Source organism: Hyperolius riggenbachi, chromosome 9 (assembly GCF_040937935.1).
Source record: "Hyperolius riggenbachi isolate aHypRig1 chromosome 9, aHypRig1.pri, whole genome shotgun sequence".
Lineage (NCBI taxonomy): Eukaryota > Metazoa > Chordata > Amphibia > Anura > Hyperoliidae > Hyperolius > Hyperolius riggenbachi.
In genome coordinates this window covers 123,039,701-123,061,552 of record NC_090654.1, presented here as the reverse complement: position 1 = coordinate 123,061,552, position 21,852 = coordinate 123,039,701, and the positions used below count along the sequence as shown (strand labels likewise).

General features: G+C 41.6%; 1 protein-coding gene across 1 annotated transcript in view; it reads left to right on the top strand.

Moving 5' to 3' along the window:
- Positions 1 to 20,771, top strand: part of AKAP6 (A-kinase anchoring protein 6) — a 357,905-nt gene extending 337,134 nt beyond the window's left edge. The window contains exons 12-14 of the mRNA XM_068253456.1: positions 1,278 to 1,490; positions 7,540 to 10,338; positions 17,063 to 20,771. Of these exons, the coding sequence (XP_068109557.1) occupies positions 1,278 to 1,490; positions 7,540 to 10,338; positions 17,063 to 17,101 (3,051 nt within the window). The 3' untranslated portion in view covers positions 17,102 to 20,771. The remainder of the gene's footprint in view (positions 1 to 1,277; positions 1,491 to 7,539; positions 10,339 to 17,062) is intronic.
- The last annotated feature ends 1,081 nt before the right edge of the window (positions 20,772 to 21,852 follow it).

Sequence of the window (21,852 nt, the reverse complement as noted above, 5' to 3'; positions counted from 1 at the left end):
AATGTTCTTATTATCATGCAGAATTGTTCTCCCTGCTGGTTAGAATAGATTAAGAAAAAAAAACTGTCAGTAATGCGTTGATAAATCTCCCCCTCTGGCTCTCCTCTTCCCACAAGTAACTGCAGCCCTGTGCTCCAGGTGCAGCCATAGCCACCATAGCCAGCAACCTGAACTGCTCAAACAAGAGAACAATTTTTTTCACTCAATGAATATATGTTTTTTGCCAGTTTGCTCATTCCATATATACTGTACTGTAGAGGTGGGGTACTTTATAGACTATGGCAGTTTCTTACCAGGGTTTGGTGCTGAGGGAGAGAACAGTGTGGGCTTGACCTGGGCAGTCATACGACCATTAGGCGCTTCCTCGGAGGCTCTACATGAAACAGCTGTAATAAGGGCCCTTTTCCACTAGCAATCGCAATCACAAATCACAAACGCCAGCAATTGCGATTGTGTTATACGATTGCAATGTTTGATTTGCATTGCATTTGTATTGCTTAAAATCGCTCCAGAAAGCGATTGCGATTTGCGATTAACAAATCGAATCACTATAGTGGGAAATACTTCTCATGATTTCTATGATAAAGTAGCAACCCTAGCGATTTAAAAATCACTAGCGATTTGCTATTTTGCAATTCAGCTGTGCAGTGGAAAAGGGCCTTAAACGCTAGCAATTGCGATTCATCAAAAGTCTAAAATTTCCCAGCCATTTCCCAGCGTTTGCGATCGCGATTTTGCTATGCTATGCACTGCATAGCAAAATCGCAGCAAAAATTGTTCTGCGGCGCGATTGCGATTTAGTAAAAAACAAATCGCGGTAGTGGAAATTACCTACCGCGATTCCTATATTATTTAGCAAACCGTAGCGATTTTAAAATCACTAGCGATTTGCGATTTTGCAATTCAGCAAACGCTCTAGTGGAAAAGGGCCCTAAGGCTGCCCAGACCTGACACCCGCTGTCCTCTTCCCCAGCACCGAACCCTGGTAAGAGATTGCAATTGCCTGTTAAGTTCCATTGCTCTGTATATGGAAAGAGGAATAAGTAATCACTGAACTAATAGCAGTGCCAGAACTTCTTGCTCCTTTGTATTAAGATTGTACATTCTTTCTTCACTGATCCAAACCACGCTGTTTGGCATAATGAACCAGGGTTCTAGGGCTATGACTGAACCCACTCCACAATGTACATTATATTGCTAATCCAATACTACCTAATCTTGTAGATGTTTTGTTGCTGCCAGTAATGATTGTCTCTCTTTTACTCTTTCACCCACAGAGTCTCTGCTCTGAGCTCAGGCTACGAAGGCGTGGTGTGGTATCTGTTCTGCGCTTGTGCCATCATCTTCTAAATCTCCAGGACCAGTCATCACACCCTGACCCACCCAACCTGCAGCTCCTAAGTGTCAATCTGGAGAGGAGGTGGGAAGCTATAGTGATGCAGAGTACACAGTGGCAGAAGCGCCTGCAGAGAGAACTGGGGGAAGAACAGGTAAGCATTTAACGTGCACTAGTGTTTTCAGAGTTTCTAGTGAGGGAAATAAGTATTTGATCCCCTGCTTGATTGTTTGCCCTCTAACCAAGAATTGACAGTCTATAACTGTAATGGTAGACTTATTGTATCTGAGACACAACAAGAAAAAATGTACCCTTAAAGGGGAACTTCAGCCTAAACAAACATACTTTCATCAAGTTACATTAGTTATGTTAATTAGAATAGATAGGTAATATAATATCTTACCCACCCTGTTTTAAAAGAACAGGCAAATGTTTGTGATTCATGGGGGCTGCCATCTTTGTCATGGGGGCAGCCATCTTTTTGGTTGAAAGGAGGTGACAAGGAGCAGGAGACACAGTTCCAACTATCCTGTGTCCTGATTACCCCTCCCAGCTGCACACGCTAGGCTTCAAATATCAAATTCAAAATGTAAAAAAAAAAAAATTGCACCAAAACAGCAGAGCGAGAACAACAAAATCAGAAATCCCATCATGCTGTGCACAGCATCAGGGGAAAAATGCCCAGGCAGTTTTCCTTTGTGCAGCTAAAAATGAGGCTTGTAAAAGAGAAACAAAGTTCTGATGCTGTGAAACTGTTAAATAAACACAAAGCCTTTTCAGTGCTGCTGAGTCGATTTTTAGTCCGGATGTTCACTTTAAGTGCCCCAAAGTCAGAGCTTGATGTGTGTTGTAATGAGTTAAATAAGTATTTTATCCTCTATAAACCAGCAAGATTTCAGGCTCGCAGGTGTCTTCATTGTATGCAGGTAACAAGCTGACATTAGGAGCACATTAATGGTTGTGTGCTGGGGTATTTTGATGGGACAGCAAATTTACACTGTTATACAAGCTGCACATTTATGACTTTACACTGTAACAAAGTACTTTATGTTAAGTGTGGCCCATTAAAAAAGATGAAATAAAATAGTTACAAAAATCTGAGAAGAGTACTCACTTTTGTGACTATATATATATACTGTATACATATTATATACTGTATACACACACACACACACAAACACACATAGTCTGTATGGTTTTCTACTTTTTTGTGTGTGTGTGTGCTTCGAGGGATTTGATATATAAAATACAAACAAATTACAAAATGTAACAAAAATAGGCCCATAACCTGTTTAACCCGGTGTTGTCTGGATGATGTGTTGTCATTGGTTGCAATAAATTGCTGAGTTGGTGGATTGGTGCCCTTGCTTCTCTTGCTCTTTTGAACTGTAACAAAGCATGTTTGGTAGTATATTATTATAGACAAATTAAAAAATCACTATACATTTCATTTTTACATTTGTTTTCTCATCAAAATAAAGAGAAAAACAATATATGTTTATATAGATAACCTCCAAAAGCTTAAAAAATTGGGTGTATAAAATGTAATATCAAATAAGCTGTTAAAAAATTAAGGATTCAGAATACATATGCTCAAATGCAACCTTAAAGAGAATCTGTACTCTAATATTCTTACACTAAAAAGCATACCATTCTATTCCTTATTTTCTCCTGTGCCCCTCTGTGCTGTTTCTGCCACTCTCTGCTGCAATCCTGGCTTGTAATTAACAGTTTTAGGCAGTGTTTACAAACAAACTAACCAGCTTCTAATAGGCTCAGCTAATCATAGTGTGTGAGTATGCAGGGGGCCTGCAGAGGGTGTGTATCGCTTCTACCAATCACAAGCAGCCCTGCACATTCCACACAATCAAGCTTTAGCCCGACAAACAGGACAGAGGAAAGATACATTGATTTATTACAGAGACAGTGTAATTAGGAAGAGCTGCAGTAAGCCCCAGCACATTAGAACAGGCATAGGAACTCATAGGATAGAAGAACTAAGGCTGAAAAAATTGTTACAGAGTCTCTTTAAAGGGAAGGTCCAAGCAAAAAAAAAAAAATGAGTTTCACTTACCTGGGGCTTCTACCAGCTCCATGTAGCCATCCTGTGCCCTTGTAGTCACTCACTGCTGCTCCAGTCCCCCGCTGGCAGCTTTCTGACCTCGGAGGTCAGGGCCACATTGCATACATTTTTACGCATTCCAGCTAGTGCAGGAACAAAAATGTACGCGTTGCACCACTAACGCGTAAAAATGTACGTGTTAATGTTCCTGCACTAGCGGGAATGTGTAAAAATGTACGCAATTTGGCCCTGACCTCCGAGGTCAGAAAGCTGCCAGCGGGGGACTGGAGCAGCAATGAGTGACTACGAGGGCACAGGATGGCTGTATGGGGCTGGTAGAAGCCTCAGGTAAGTGAAACTCATTTTTTTTTTTTTGCTTGGACCTTCCCTTTAAAGGATACCTGTGGGGAGATGTGACATGATAAGATAGACATGTGTATGTGCCTAGCACACAAATAACTATGCTGTGTTCCTTTTTTTCCTTCTCAGCCAGAAAGAGTTAAAATAAGGTTTGCAACTGACAGTTTCTGTCTGGGTCGGAACTTGGTCAGCTTATAGTGTAACCCTCACTGATAAGAAATCACAGCCATAAAACGCTTTACTGACAGAAAGTGGCTTCTGAGAGCAGGAAAGAGATAAAAAGGTTCAATAGTTCATAGATTTTAGCTCTGGCATACTTCAATGCATGTGTCATTGAGCAGAGACAGTGAAAGAAGGATAGATACAATTGTTAATCTCATCAGTTTATTTTCACCTCGTGTTTCCATTGAAGAATAAGTGGTCTGAGTTAATATTATAAACTATACAGTATATCTAATAATTAGCTAAATGAAATAAGAAAGCATGCAACCACATCCACCAAACCAACATGTGACCTATAACACCTAAAATCATATTTGTTTATTTAATCATTCCAAAAAGTGCTAACACAAAAACATAACATCAGTGGGTTAACATAAAGCCTTTAAAGGGATACTGTAGGGGGGTCGGGGGAAAATTAGTTGAAGTTACCTGGGGCTTCTAATGGTCCCCCGCAGACATCCTGTGCCCGCGCAGCCACTCCTCAATGCTCCGGCCCTGCCCCTGGTTCACTTTCAGCTGGAGTGAGGACATGGCAACACAGGCGCAGTGGTTTTCAGACTTTAAAGTCTGAAATTCCAGAAGTGAACCAGGGGCGGGGCCTGAGCATTGGGGAGTGGCTGCGCAGGCACAGGATGTCTGTGGGGGACCATTAGAAGCCCCGGGTAACTTCAACTCATTTTCCCCTGACCCCCCTACAGTGTCCCTTTAAGGAAGTTCATCTACACATATATGAGCACAATACACTCAATGCTGGTGGTAGCACAAAGCAAAAAATTAATGCATGCAATAGAAATATGTAATCAAAATGAATTACAATTAGTTTTCAGTGTATTTGTGAAATAAACCTGCCTGCACTTATATTCAGATCAAAAGACAAGAAAACATACTAACATTTTACGTAGTCAATGACCTATGCTGTATATATCACAGATCACCAAGCAGGAAAAATGCAGTGACAGTTCAAATCAGGCATATAAAATATATAAGCCATATAAAACAACCAGGCATAGCTTCGATTTGTATCAGTGCTGTGCTGTGCTTTTGGTGACTAATAACACAAGAACCACATAGAATTCCAATATAGACTACACAAGAGCCACATGATTCAAGCAACATTCCCCTGGCTCTGTAGAATGTGCATGAAAATTCTATTGCAAAATATATTGAAACCAACTAGATGCAGTCTTTTAGGTACTTAATTTCTGTACACTTACAAAATCCCAGTGGGTTGCCCAATATGTCGTCATATTCCCTTTTTCAAACTGTTAAATAATGATCACCATTTTAGATATCAGCTAGACTTACTGTACAATACAATACAATAACATTTGTAGTCAGGTGTTTCGCAAATACCAGACTAAACACATGGATTTTCAGTTAGGACTTAAATTCTTCCAGGGATGGAAATGTAGCAGGGAGTTTCAAAGTGTAGGGGCAGCGTGACAGAATGCTTTGTTTACAAAGGTTTTGAGGTGGACTCTGGGGGTGACAAAGTTATTAGATCTTTTGATCTAAGATTGTGGGAGTAGTGATGCAGTTGTAACACATTTTTCAGGTATCCAGGGCCCAAATTGCCCAAAGATTTGAAAATCAATAAGCCAATCTTTAAAAGAATTCTCTCCATTTTATTGATAGCTAGTGGAGTGATTGAAGGGTCGGTCTTATGTGGCAATGGTGGGGTTGGCTTGTTAGCAGCCTTGCAATGGCATTCTGTACTAATTGCAGGTGGTGCAGGTATTTGGTTGGAAGGCCTGTGTAGACAACATTGCAATAGTCCAACCATGATGAGATAAAGGCATGAACTAGGATTGGAAGATCAGTTGGAGGTATGCAACTTCAAAAGATGTTAAATGTTTTATCATATTAAGTTTTACAAAATTGTTTTCACTCATGATAAGACATAGCAAATACGAATGGTTCATTACCATACACATTCCATATTAAAATCATTAATACTTTAGATGTAACTTTCAAAATTTGTACTTTGGACCGAGGACAGCTAAACATTTCTGGGACACATAACAAAACTTCTATGGCCACCACTCCATGCTTGGTGCACCCCCCTTCTTTACAACTACCTCCATGTGGATATCACAGACTGACACCAAAGTTATATGACCCTATGTGTAAGACTGAATTCTGCTAAGATAGATGACTCAAGAGAAGTGGGGAGATAGGCTTGGAGGAGACCAGGAGCAGTGGCAACTACTCTAAGAAATGGGAGTAATGGCGTGGGAAGCTGGTATAGGTAGACCAGGAGCAGGGATCCCAGTACAAAAAGGTGAGATCGGCAGTCATAATATTGAAGGAACCAGTGATTGCTTGTAGGGTTCTTGACACTTATATTGTGAAACTTGATTCTGATCTGCCCCTCTAGAGGGGAACCCTAGTGAGACAGATCAGAATCTTCACACTATGGGCAGCAAGGACCCTAGAAGCAACCTTGATTGATGCCACCCCACCACCATTAGAATCAATAAGGTGAAATGACCCTGAGCTTTACCCCAGAAAACAGAAACCGATTCATAAGTAATTTTCAGAAGGGACATGATTGTAAATTAAGAGTAGAGGTCGCTTAAAGAGAATCTGCATTGTTAAAATCGCTCAAAAGTAAACATACCAGTGCATTAGGGGACATCTCCTATTACCCTCTGTCACAATTTCGCCGCTCCTCGCCGCATTAAAAGTGGTTAAAAACAGTTTTAAAAAGTTTGTTTGTAAACAAACAAAATGGCCACCAAAACAGGAAGTAGGTTGATGTACAGTATGTCCACACATAGAAAATACATCCATACATAAGCAGGCTGTATACAGCATTCCTTTTGAATCTCAAGAGATCATTTGTGTGTTTCTTTCCCCCATGCACTGAAGTTTCAGGCTGCTCTTTTCTTCTTGCAAACAGCTTTGCCATTGTTTGTAATTCCTCAGTATGTGAAAGCCCAGCCAGCTCAGAGGACGATTTATCCAGCTGATTAGAGCAGCTTCTCTCTTCTCTCTTATCTAAATAACACACAGGCAGTGTGCATAGAGGGGCCAGAAAGGGTGAGTTCATAGCAGAACCACAACACTGAAGAACTTGGCAGCCTTCCAGACACATGCCGACAAGTCTGACAGGGGAAAGATACATTGATTTATTACAGAGCCTGTCATAGTAGAAAGTGCTGCAGTTAGCCAGAACACATTAGAATAGCTTTTGGAACATGTAGGATGATAAAAACAGGATGCAATTTTTGTTACAGAGTCCCTTTAAGGCCTTCAGAAAATAAGAAGGTGAAAAAGATGGTGTCATCCATGGTTTGTGGTTAATTGTTATTTAATTGTGCTATTGGTACAGAAGGTGAATATATTCACATGATTTAGGCTGCTATAGGGGTAACCATGTATCATGATGGGTGAGAAATATTGGTGAAGATCTTACTGTTTGATCTCCAGAAAAATAAAACTATGACTTGAACACTATACAGATACAGATAAGATTCACATTTTTCTATGTGGCTATTAATATGTTTGCTGTAGAAGACTTGTTATTTCTTTCTAACCTCATATTTTTATGATTTAGGAGTTGGATCAACTTGTGGACCCAGACTGGGCAGATCTGCACAATGCTGGTGGAGAACAAGGCCTGGAATGGGATGAAACTGATATCACATCAGAGCCTGTTTGTACCATTGATGATGATGATGTACAGCTATCAGCAGACATGCTTGATTCGGATGGAAGAAGGTGTTCTGAACAAGCAGTTACAGGTGAAACTCACCAGCATAGCCCCCTTCAGACCCTTGTGTATCAAGTCTACAGTTTGCATAACATGGAGATTTTTGGAACAGACATAGACTCGTCACTTAAAGAAACCAAAAAAATGGATTCCCTACCACCACTTCCACTTTCTCTTCTTCAAGGCTGTAACTTTCTGTCTCTACCAGATTTAGCTGGTGGGTCTCCACAAGCTCACCATCTTATAAAAACTCTAATTGATTCTAGTGGCCACTCAGAGTGTGAGAGCGGCATTGCTAGTGGAGAAGGTGTGACTGCTGCTAATTCAGAAGGGTGTCTATCCCTGGATGGTGAAGTACCTCAGGGTCAAAATGAGGATATAGGTCAGATAGGCAGTAAAGGAATTGGGCTTGCACAATATTCCAGAAATAAGCCCCATAGTCCACTTATGTTTCAAGACACTTCTCAAATACAGCCTGACAGACTAAAATCCATAAAGTTGGATAGAACACAGATGTTGATACCAAACCTATGTTTCCAAAGAACACCTGGTCAGACTGGTACCCATAGGACTATGCTGACAGCTAGCTCTGAAGATCATAGCCCTGAAGACAATGTGGATTTCCAAGACCTGATTGAAGTGCTAAGTCCAGAAAATTCACCACCTAATTCATCCTCGCTGGAATCACTTTCAGTGGCTGGTGATGTTCTAGAGTCCCCAGTGCTTAAACGTAGTGTGTCTCTGGAGAGCTGGCCAGCCTCCTATAAGAGCAATGAAGATCTGTTTAGTCAGCAAGGCTCAGCTGATATTACCCCAGGCAGTGATCCTGGGGAGGAACTAAGCAAGCGTACCTTAGATCTGCTGAAGAGACTGGAAGACATTGAATGTCCATCTGAACAAAAAATGAAGCGCAGCTTCTCTGATGACATTACTCTGCGATGTAGCTCCCGTAAGGCTTCCTTAACAGGTCTCCACCTCTCACAAGATAAAGAATCATCAGGGAATGAGGATATTGGTTCTGAGCTGACAGAACTGAGTAGCAGTGAAGAACTGTCTCTCAGATCTGAAGATATGATTGTTTTAAAAGGTCGGTTAGGTTTGCTGAACTCTAATGCTAGTTTCCGCAAGCATCTGAGTCGTTCATTAGGAGGAGAAGAAGGAGAAGCCAACCTGAGTATGATTGTTAATGTGTCATGTACGTCAGCTTGCACTGATGAGGAAGATGACAGTGACTTGCTGTCAAGTTCTACCCTGACATTAACCGAGGAAGAAGAGGAAGAGGAAATTGAAGAGCCAAATTCCAGCATGGGAAGTGAAGAAGAAGGTGAGGATGGAACAGAATTGCCTCTTGGATCAGATTTTATTCGTCGAGAGTTGCAGGCATGGATTAGACCTACATTTTTGCTTCCTAGAGAAAGACGAAAAATGAATAGAGTATTGCAAGACATGGCAGGGACCTCAAAGACTGAAAAGACTGTGCACAGCTCAATAAATAAACAGAAAGAGAGTAATGGAAATGATAAAGATTTACCCAAAGGAATAGGAATGAACGAAAGTCTAAACCTTTCTGGTTTGCTAGTAGATGATGTAGAAAATGGAAATGTCCATAGTAGAATAGACATTAAGAAGGACACTGTGAGCAAAAAAAACATTTCAGAAAGAAGTAAAAAGCCAGGACTATACCCATCCATATCAATAACCAAAACAGAAAAACTGCATCCTCCATGCATGCCTGCATTGGCCTATCACAAGCCCCGTGAGCTAGGACCATCCTCAAATGTGAAGAGCAATTTACGCATTACAAGTGATGCAGTTGCAGATGTGGACATGATCGATAATAGTCCTGAACCACCTGAAAAACAGCAAGAAACATCAGCCACTCCTGATTTAGAGTCAGCAAAAGAGTCTTCATGCTCTTGTCATAGTTCTGCACATGAAACAACTGGTAGTCCTGAATGCACTGTGCAAGAGTTTGTGAAGGAGATTTTAGGAGTAACATCCAATGCTCTCCATGGGTCATTATCACAAGAAGGCCAAAGCCAAGGAACTGGGGCACAAATTAGAGAAAAGATGTTAGAGTATTCTCGAAAACAATTAGAAAGAGGGGACTTCTACTCTTACTTATCTCTTTCTTCTCATGACAGTGATTGTGGGGAACTAAATGGGTCCATCAGAGCTGCTACCCCTCAGATGCCAGCAGAAAGTTACACAGAGGAAGAAATTGAGGACATGTTTGAAGCTTGCACAGATGACAAAAAAGAAGCTCCAGTAAACGAGGAGGTGCCTGAAGTTGGTGGTGCTTCCAAACAGTCTGCTAGACAACCTACGTTAACCCCCTTGCTAGTTAAATGCCTTCCTAATTCTACTGGCAACAAGAATACTCAGAGTAAAGTTACAACCTCAGGGCCTCAAGCCACCAGTAGGTCATTTTCCCGAAAAGTTCAGGATCATTCGTCAATCATTACAAAAGGAGCCAGCAAAACATCAACCAAAAAACTGCCCTCTACAAAAGAAACACGTCCTGAAACAAAAGGGAAAAGTTCTGTAAAGCCAACTGTCTCTAGCCTCCCTATACTGCACAAAAGGGCCCGAGACCAGAGGCCGATGGCAGCAGGCAGTACTACCATGGGCACAGGACAAAAGGTATGTGTATAAAACATACTCATAAAATGTATTTATAGTGCTCATTAAATGTAGTTGTAGAAACAATAGAGTGTAAAACTACAAATCTTGTTCTGTACACAGATTTTTTTTATTTTGTTTGACTGTATATATTCATCTATATATATAAAATCGGATGTATGTGTGTGTGTGTGTGTGTGTGTGTGTATGTGTGTGTGTGTGTGTGTATGTGCCGCGATCACTCGAAAACCCCTTGACCGATTTGAACGAAACTTGGTATACAGGTTCCTTACTACCTGGGATGATAGGTTCTGGGGGTCTCGCGGCCCCCCTGCCCACCTGGGCGGAGCTACAAACAGCAAATCAGATTCCACCCATTCAAGTCAATGGAAAAAATGTAAAAGGCTGCCATTCTCACAGTAATCAAGCCAGAGTCCCCACACTTGGCACAGTTGGTCACTTGGTGACCGAGGTTACAAATCCAGGAAAAGCGGGTGGAGCATAAAACAGCCAATCAAAATTCAGCCATTCCTTTTAAATGGGAAAAAATGCAGCCATTCTTACACTGTTAATCGCAGGGTTCTCAAACTTGCCACACTTCGCCACTGGGTGAATAAGATTAAGATTTTGGAAAGTGGGTGGAGCCTACAACAGCCAATCAAAATTCACCTATTGCGTTTAAAGGGGAATATTTAAACTGCTGCCATTCTTACACTGTTTATGGCAGAGGCTTCAGACTTGCTGCAGTCAGTCATTAGGTGACTGGGGTCCAAATTCACTAAAGGGGCGGGGCCACAAACAGCCAATCAGATTTCTTTGCTGGATAAACTGCTTCCATTCACACAATTTTGATGCCAGGAACCTGAAAGCTCACAAAATTGGTCATTGAGTGACTGTGTGACAAGGTTACACAAAGTGGGTGGAGCCAAAAACACATTTTACTGGGAAAATATAAACTGCAGCCATTCTTACACTGTTAATGGCAGGGTTGTCAAACTTTGCACAGTTGGTCATTGAGTGAATGTGATTAAGATTTTGGGAAGTGGGTAGAGCCTACAACAGCCAATCAAAATTCAACTTTTGATTGTCAAAGGGAATATTTAAACTGCAACCATTCTTATACTGTTAATAGCAGATGCCTCAAACCTGGTACAGCTGGGCACTGGGTGACTGGGGTTCAAATTCAGAAAGGGGCGGAGCCACAAACAGCCAATCAGATATACAAAGTATTGATACCAAGGATCCCAAAGCTGATAAACTTGGTAATTGAGTGACTATATGTCAAGGTTACAAAAAGTGGGCGGTGCCAGAAACTTAATTTTTTACATGGCAGGGTTCCCAAACTTGATACAATTGGCCACTGGGTGCCTGGGATTATTATTCAGAAATGTGGGTGGAGCCTACAACAGCCAATCAAAATTCAGCTATTGATTTTCATGGGGAATATTTACATTGCTACCATTCTTACACTGTTAATGGCAGAGGCCTCAAACCTGATACAGTCAGTAATTGGGTGACTGGGGACCAAATTCACTAAAGGCGGTGGAGCCACAAACAGCCAATCAGATTTGTTAGATTGATTTCAGCCATTCTGTTATTGGCAGGGTTCTCAAACTTGACACAGTTGGCCACTGGGTGACTAGGATTAATATTTAGGAAAGTGGGTGGAGTGTACAGCAGCCAATCAAAATTCATCTTTTGATTTTCAAGGGGAATATTTACATTGCTGCCATTCTTGCACTGTTAATGGCACAGATTATTATACAGAAAAGTGGGTGGAGCCTAAAAAAAACAATCAAAATTCACCTGTTGATTTTCAAAGGGAATATTAAAATTGCTGCCATTCTTGCACTGTTAATGGCACAAGCCTCAAACCTGGTACAGTTGATCATTGGGTCACTGGGGTTCAAATTCAGAAAAGGGGATAGAGGAGGCATGGGCAAACTTGGCCCTCCAGCTGTTGAGGAACTACAAGTCCCACAATGCATTGCAGGAGTCTGACAGCCACAGTCATGACTCATAAAGGCAAATGCATTGTGGGATTTGTAGTTCCTTAACAGCTGGAGGGCCAAGTTTGCCCATGCCTGTGATAGAGCCACAAACAGCCAATCAGATGTTTCATTTCACTGGGAAAATACAAATTATTGATGCCAAGGACCCAAAGCTCACAAACATGGTCATTGAGTGACTGTGTGTCCAGTTTACAAAAAGTGGGCGGAGCCAAAAACAAATTTCAATGGGAAAATGTAAACTGCAGCCCTTCTTCACTGTTAATGGCAGGGATCTCAAACTTTGCCAAGATGGTCACTGGGTGACTGAGATTAATATTCAGGGAAGTGGGTGGAGCCTATAATAGCCAAAATAGCCCAAATAGTCAAAATTCACCTGTTGATTTTCAAAAGGAATATTTAAATTGCTGCCATTTTTACACTGGTATTAGCAGATCAGAGCAGTTTCTAGGCTAAATTTCACCCAGGGCGAGGGTGTAAAAATCGCCCCCCACCCCACCCCCATGGAGCCAGGCATAGGTGCCCGCAGTACAGGTTGAACAGGTTAGCTACGTAGGTGCCTCCAGTATAGGGTAGCCTGCATAGTTGCCCCCAGTGTAGGTTAGATAGGTAGGTGCCTGCTTTATAGGTTATCTACGTTGGTGCCTCCAGTATAGGGTAGCCCGTATAGTTGCCACCAGTGTGGGTTAGATAGGTAGGTGCCCCCAGTATAGTTTAGATAGGTAGGTGCCCGCAGTATAGGTTAGATAGGTAGGTTCCCGCAGTATAGGTTCGATAGGTAGGTTCCCCCAGTATGGGTTAGATCGGTAGGTTCCCCCAGTATAGGTTCAATAGGTAGGTTCCCCCAGTATAGGTTAGATAGGTAGGTCCCCCCAGTATGGGTTAGATAGGTAGGTTCCTGCAGTTTAGGATAGTTAGGTAGGTTCCCGCAGTATAGCTTGGCTAGGTAGGTTCCCGCAGTATAGGTTAGTTAGGTAGGTTCCCGCAGTATAGGTTAGTTAGGTAAGTTCCCGCAGTATAGGATAGTTAGGTAGGTTCCCACAGTATAGCTTGGCTAGGTAGGTTCTCGCAGTATAGGTTAGTTAGGTAGGTTCCCACAGTATAGGTTAGTTAGGTAGGTTCCCGCAGTATAGGTTAGTTAGGTAGGTTCCCGCAGTATAGGATAGTTAGGTAGGTTCCTACAGTATAGCTTGGCTAGGTAGGTTCCCGCAGTATAGGTTAGTTAGGTAGGTTCCCGCAGTATAGGTTAGTTAGGTAGGTTCCCGCAGTATAGGTTAGTTAGGTAGGTTCCCGCAGTATAGGTTAGTTAGGTAGGTTCCCGCAGTATAGGTTAGTTAGGTAGGTAGGTTCCTGCAGTGTAGGATAAATAGGTAGGTTCCTGCAGTTTAGGTTAGTTAGGTAGGTTCCCACAGTTTAGGTTAGTTGGTATGGGCGGTATGAGTTGGGCGCAGGAGCGGGGGGAGCGAACATAATAGTAATAACTCACCTGCTTCCGCCGAACCCGCGCTGCTTCAATGTCCTTCCTTTCCCGGCATCTATCTCATTAGTCACAGTGCTTCCTGTGATGACATGCGGTATGTCATCACAGGGGGCGCTGTTACCAGGCGACGGACGCCGGGAGAGGAAAGATATTGAAACTGCGGGGAACGGATGAAGAAGGTGAGTTATAACTATTATGTCCGTTCCCCCGCTCCGGCGCCCCCCCTCCTGCCGCACAATAAAGCACCCCGGGCGATTGCACGTATCACACACCCATAGAAACGGGGCTGTAGCAGATGCCTCAAACCTGCTATAGTTGGTCATTGGGTGACTGGGGTTCAAATGTTGGAGAGGAGTGCAGCCACAGACAGCCAATCTGATTTGTTTAATTTCTATGGGAATATACAAATTATTGATGCCAAAGACCCCGAAGTTCACAAACTTGGTCATTGAGTGTTCGTGCATTAGGGTTAGAAAAAGTGGGCGGAGCCAAAACCGGTCAAATACATACACAGGCAGTTCCACGTCATTAGTGGGTGGAGACAAATGCAAATTTCACTGGGAAAATGTAAACTGCAGCCATACTTACACTGTTAATGGTAGGGTTCTCAAACTTTGCACAGTTGGTCACTGGGTGACTGGGTTAAATATTCAGAAAAGTGGGTGGAGCCTACAAAAGTGAATCAAACTTCACCTATTGCTTCTCAAGGGGAATATTTAATTGCTGCCATTCTTGCACTGTTAATGGCACAGGCCTCAAACCTGCTACAGTTGGTCATTGGGTGACTGGGGTTCAAATTCAGAAAAGGGGTGGAGCCACAAACAGCCAATCAGATTTTTTTCATTTCAATGCAAATTATTGTTTCCAAAGACCGCAAAGCTCACAAACTTGGTCATTGAGTAATTGTGTGTTAGGGTTAGAAAAAGTGGGCGGAGCCAACACTAGCCAAATACATACCCGGGCAACGCCGGGCAATCAGCTAGTACACTATAAATCAACTACAACTAAAAAAAAACAGCAGGGTCTCTGTTCTTAGCAGGAAGGCTATGCTCATCTTGCTTAGGGACCATGATTTTAAATGGAATAGCAGGTGCTAAAGGGAGTGGTCAAAATTACATACAAACAGTCATTAACCCTCTGCACTCTGGGTCTCTGTTCTTGCCACAAGTAACTTATGCTGACCCTACTCCAAGTGATGCAAATTTGACTTTACTTAGATCACACTTTAGGGATCCATCTGCCATTCCATGGCATAGTGATTGTAAACAGTAGTAATACCACCACCAGCAGGGGTTATCTAACAGTTTTTTTTTCAGGCTATAGCTGCCAAACCTACAGTACATCCAGGTAGAATTCATTCGACACAGGTCCCAATTGCCCATAATGGCCAATGGTCAATGAGTATGTCTGTTCCAGTTTGGAAACCTTCAACCTCAGAAGTGAAAACCTCTTGGACTATTGGCTATTCAAGAGAGAGCAGCGGCCAGAACTTTCGGATCATATGTGAAAAATGTTTCCTTGCTGTGTTGAAAGTGTCTTAATTGAAAGGGTGCTCAGTACAGCTGAGGGGTGATGACCGACAGACAGTGTGGAGCTTTAGCAGTATATATCAAGTCTAAATAGCAGATGACTTTGATAACACCTTGGTAGATTCCATTCATTAGCTGCAGAACACTATTGAGTCTTTTACAATGATGGAGCATATGCAGTATTTGCAAAATTAAGAGTGCACACTCTGGCCTCTAGTGCTAGATACACACCATACAATTTTCTGGCCGATTTACCCTCCAGATCGATTATTTCCAACATGTCTGATCTGAATTTCGACTGATTTTTCAATTATCCAGTAGTTTTTTTATCGTTTTTTTCAATTGATTTTCATAGAACTGAACGAAAATCAATGGAAATTTTTTTTTTAAATGATCGGAAAATCAATAAAAATTTAGATTGGACTTGTTGGAAATAATCGATCTGGCAGGTAAATCTGCCAGAAAATTGTATGGTGTGTACCTAGCATTAGAGTTGATGCTGATTCTGCTGCCTCTGCTACCTCTGTATTCCTTTTACTGAATCTTATCTGTAACTATTCACAATGATAAGGTAATGGTGTTTAGCTGCCCATCAGTCCCAGTGCCAATCCAACCAAATCCTAGCATAGCCTCTTTCTGCTCTTTCATATTCACCACCCTCGTCTAACCTATGTGATCAAAATTTTCAATCCCTCCTATTTGAAAAAAACATTGTGTTTCATTGAAAAAGATCACAATGAAGCATTTGTTTTTAAGTTATCAGTCTCATTTTGCAATTATGTTAATTATTCAATGGAATTTAGAATGCCATTGAACATTTGCCGTTGAAATGTATGTCCAGCACAATGTTTTCCACTGGCTATTGAGTTTGATGCACAAAGATGCAGTAATACATGTGCGCACACAGTGCACAGCAATATTACTGCAACTACCATCAGCAGGTTAACGGGAGCTACGCTACTAGCGTGACCTGCGATATTAGAGTACCACGAACACTACTATGGTAACATGCATTAGTACCGCCATTACCGTAGCATAACTCACGGTAACCTGCTGGCAGCAGTAACAATAATATTGTCATGTGCTGTCTGCGCCCAGAAATAATACAGCAACTTCGTGCACCAACCTTGAGCAAGTACAGTGGGCAGCATTGCAGGAAGTGACGAGCGGTCGTACGCAGTGCTGGTACGCGGAAGAGGTGAGAAATGACTTCCCTGACGCCTGCCTGACACACGCTGTACTCATAGCAGGAGGGGGAGAGCGGATGAGGGGGACCCAGGTGAGGGAGGTGGGGTCCGACCCCCCTCCACACTGCTGTGCCCGCTGCCCCCTTTCCTGGCTGCTACCGCCTCCAGTTCGGCGCCCCCCTCCACTTACAGCCAGGCAGGTGCCACCCCTCCCACTTACGCCATCTGAGGAACCTGCCTCACCCCGCCTCATGGGCGGACCGGGGCTGAGGATAAAAATTGGCTAGGTATGACATTTTGGATGGAGAGAAGGAGGGATTGGAAGATCTCGAAATAAATAGGCTGAAGATCCTGAGAAAGGGGAACCTGATATCCCAAAGGCTAGTTCTGATGTAAATGACTATAAGCACAAACAAAAGGACTATCATGCAGTACTTTCTTTTATATGCTGTAGGTACACTAACATGGTTACAGTCATGTAATTAATTGCATATGATGTCAGTGCAGAAGTTAACATATGCCTTCTATTTTGCTTTGCAGAGGCCACTGAGTGGACCCAAGTCCCACAAGGAGCTGTGACTGCCCCTCTCCTGACAAGAGTACTTTTTCGGCTGGGGTGAAGGCGGCAGTGTGCTATGCACTGATTTTATGTCTATGCTTCCTCTCACACAGCATATTGGGTTTATGTCCATTTGCTTTCTGTGAGCAAACCTGAAAATCCTCTAATTTCTTTGGAGTATAACAGGGTGTAGATAATAACATGCCCTAAACTTGGCAGTGTGTATCATCCTCAAAGACCAGCCGTGCATTTCTGGGTAATAGGATATCAACATTTTACTATATGAGCAAGATGCCTTGCCCCCGGGTTATGTAAAGATTCGTATGTGAGTCAGTGGAAGTTATTATGATGTTGACAATGGAAACGGAATGGACTGCACAGCTTCATAGCTGCTTGCTGGAGAGACTTGAGGAAGGTTATGTACGTATGTGAGACGTTAGCGAGAGAAAACTAGTATGATTACTGAGTTGGTAGCATAGAGTGAGTGCCAAGTTAGGTTTTGCTAAGAGAAGGTAATCTTGAGACATGTACGAGTATCTATACAAAGGGAGAAAGCTGTGAGAGAGCTGGAAGTATGGCCAGTTTGGGGTTAGATTAACTCCTCCACTGTCAAAAATGGAACCAGTCTTTGCAGTATTATGGACTTGAATTCTTCTCCAATAACAGAAGGCAGTTTCCTAGTAAGATGGTTTCCGATGATGAGGGAAAATGGTGCAGCCTTGAAAGCTGAATAATATAATCCATTACAGGGATCTGTAAGGGTCTGCTGTATTAAATTATGTGTCTTTGAATCACAATGATGTAATGCTATTTGGTAAGGCAGAGCCAGCAGTAATGGGTGAAGTGCGGTTACGGTGCAGCCAATTAGAAATCATCTTATTGCTGCCCACCGTAAAAAAAAAATGAAAACTGATTGGCTTCCGAATGTTGTACATCAACATTGCTCTTTGCACTCTTACTAAACAAGCTACACTGTGGGTTAAACCTCTGAAGTACCAATAAGAACAATGCAATCTTTCTTTCAGTTTTGCTCTATTGTTTTTCTATAATGTTGTCCACATTATCTCATATAAAAAGCTGTATTATTTATTTCCTATTGGCTAGTTAAAAAATAACATTCTAGCATAAGGCAGAGACATAACTTTGAAGAATATCAAAACACACTAAATGGGCTGTATCAAAGTCACAGGCCCATATTCAATTAAGTTTTCTTCTGAGTTGTCTCCTAGGAGTTGTTTTCTCACCTTATCAATAAAATACTTTTAGGCTGGTTTTACAGTGGGACGTTAAAGTCCCACGTTACAGCAGCCAGTAACGCAGCCTAACTCACAGCACTGTAAAGTCAATGTGCTTGTTCACAGTGCACACGTTGCGTTACATAGTAACGCAGCACGTTTAAACAAAGTGCTGCATGCTGTACGTCATACTGGGCTAAGTCACGTTAGACTGTTTGCACAAGCTCAGTAATGTTGGAGGAGGAGGTCTCCCCTCCTCCTCCGAGGCCAGCCACATGGCTAATTAATATTCACTGCACTCTGGAGAATCAGAGGTGGGACTGTAGTGTTGTCCGGATCATGAACGAATCGTTCATTTGATCTGGATCTTTTTTGTGAGTCGAATCATCCGGATCATCACAATGAAAGATTCGGTTCACAGTGGATGTCTGTCTGGAAGAAACAGGAACATACAGAATGTACAGTGCAGGGAAAGTCCTGTCCTGCTAGTCATTTCACCCAGTCTGCTTCCCTAGTAAAATGATTCAAATGATTCGGTTCAAAGATCCGAATCTTTTCAATAATCCGATTCAAATCAATTGCCAGGTGCTTAAAACGGTTATTTTTTTAGAGAAGATGAAAAATGTTCTCCTGGGAGAAAAGTCAAGAGAAAAGTTAATTGAATAGGAGCCACAATGTCTCAACATCTCTCATGTACTCCAACAACTCACCTGTTTAGAATGCTTGTGCCAATAAATGAGATTAATGCTTGTGGAAATTTTTACAAGAGTATTATCAAGGTATTTCTCCAATGGAAGGCTCTTTTTTTTTACAAAAAGTAAAGAAAACAAAAATAAAAATGTCAGTGTAGTTAAAAGAAAATAAAGCACACTTGTAGTTGGTTAGTATGAACACCTTGTCTTTTCCTTCCCTAGCTCCATTCCTGAGGCCCACGCATTCAGCTATGCATTCCATTGCAGAATAAAGCAGGCCACTTATAGCCATATAGTGGGCCAATCCTACTTAAAATCCACAATATCTAATCAAAGTATTGATTGACAGGTTGTGGATCCACATTGATCAAACCACCATCCTGCGATTGCGTTGTACAGTTTGACCTGTTATATTTGTACTGTGGTATAAATCCATTTACCTGCTATGTCACAGGCCACCTGATCAATCTTCATTTTCCTTCACTTCTGATCATGTTATCAGTTGTTCAGCTGCTTGGAATCAGTTCCAATTTATTGATCGATTCCAAGACACTGAAGTCATTTCATGCAAATGAGATCAAAACGATTGAATCTGCTTGATGGCAATCATGCAAACATGTTTTTGTGCACAAGTGTCATGGCCTTTAATACACATGGCTTTAACGTGTGCATTATCGTAGATCCCTATACCTTTCTATGGTGTACACACATTATCCAGAAACGCAGAAGACATGAATTGGGAAAATCTGATACAAATGTATAAACTCTACCCATTGAGGAACATGGGCAGTGTGTTCGCATGTACTAATGAGTTGTGTTATAGCACAATGCAATGTGCGTTACATTTGCAAGGTATTAGGTAAGTGTGAATCGTAGACTGTGACTAAATCCTCTTCCCACAATACATTTTTGAGGTTTAAATGAAGCTTTAAAGATTACATTTACTCTGCTTTGTTCTTTCATTATTTATGAAAGTCCCAGGACGTTGGCAAGCCAACAGTTGAGTCACCTTTACAAAGTTGCAGTAGATGTTATAGATGTTTTTATAACATAAGAAATATTTTAGTTATGTACATTATGAATATGTACTGAAGGTATTTTCTATCCAGAAGAAGCAGATGACATGTATTCCTTTCCTAGAACAGTACAGGTATCATTGTATAGGCCAAACAGCTCCACCATGCTGTATTTGTGTTATAAAATGCATAGTAATGTTTCACCAGCAGTCAAGATATTGGACGTTTGTGTTGGTAGTTATATTTCTATGGAAATATACATTACAATCATGAGATGACTCATATGCCTCTTACCTGGTTTACCTCTTCCAATGCAGAAGACGCTATACCGGCAAAGTATACCTGCTACTATCCCATTCTGTCAGCAAACATCTCAGGAGTTGTTGTCCAACTACTTCTGACACCTCTGTTATCTGTATTGTGTCACTTCACCGTGAGAATTTATTAGTTGCTGGCAGATTTTTATTGCAATACTATCAATTGACCTGTGTGATTAGGATAGTTTGAATCACACAAAAAAACGTAAATCGTACCTGGAGTGAACTGAGGCATGATGAGATAAGTCTGTGTTCTTTTATTTATATTTATATAGTGCTTTATCTTTTCAATGAGCAAGCTGGACTGCACCAGGTCTCCTGAAGGTCATCCATTTTTTGGAATCAGGTGATTTGGGTGGCAGGCGTCTAATAGACACCAATACAAGGTAGCAGTAATCGGCATTGAGGCAGTGAGTACCAGTATACGATTGGCCACTTGAGTATCAGTATTTCGCTGCCTGGGATGGGGGTGGGTGGGTGATATTGTTAGGAAGGAGGGTTAGCATCAGGCACTAAAAGGGTGGGTTGATGTTAGACACTAGGAGGTGGTTAATTTTAGGCATTGGGGGGTTGGGGGGGGTAGTGTTAGACTCTAGGAGGGAGGGCTAGTGTAAGAACAGGGTGTAGGGTAAGTCTATAGTAAAATATTGATAGTGTTACATTACCAATATTTTGACTCTCGGATCCATCGGGCATCCAATCCACTACGATACTTACTCCATTTTTCTGTCATGTCAGTGTCATGTTATATCTCCCTGGAACTTCAGACCTATAGTTTCAATTCATAAATGCAAATATGAATCAGGGACTCAACAATACTTCTATTTAGGATTAGCTCTACAAAATCAGTTCTTTATCTCAGCAGTTTATTTTTACTTCAGGTTTGCTTTCAGGAGACATTTCTGATTTAAAAACTATGTGTGCTTCTGGGAAACATATTTACAGCTGCTTATTGTTTACAGTCACTTGCAGGGACTAAAATACCTCCTTAACACTGCTAAGGCTGACCTTGGTGCTCTATCATCTTGTGCTACACGGAGTTGTCTATATTGTTGACCTCACTTCAAAGTGGAACTATAGTCCAAAACTACAATATTTCATAATATCAACATATTATGGGTCCATTTTTACTTATAGAGGTACACCATATCATTTGAGTTGTTTCTTTTATATTTGCGTTTTAAATACATAGTGATGATTAATTCGAAGAGACTAAGTTGGGACCATTATGTGCTGCCCAGAAGCAACTGCTGCATCATGGTCCTTGGTATCACTTCCCATTGTTTCTGTCTTCTTTTCAAACAGCATCCTGACATAACATGTAGGTGGGTCACACCTGGATATATTATCTGAACTGCTCATCAACGAGTTTGAGTCAAAAAAGATTTGCTGTTCAGCTCATAACAGAGGAACAAAGCTACAACATGGAAGTGTTTAAAGTGGGACAAAGGTGTTATCAGTATTTTAACATGACTGCTGTTCCCCTTTAAGTGTAGTCTTTATGTTATGTT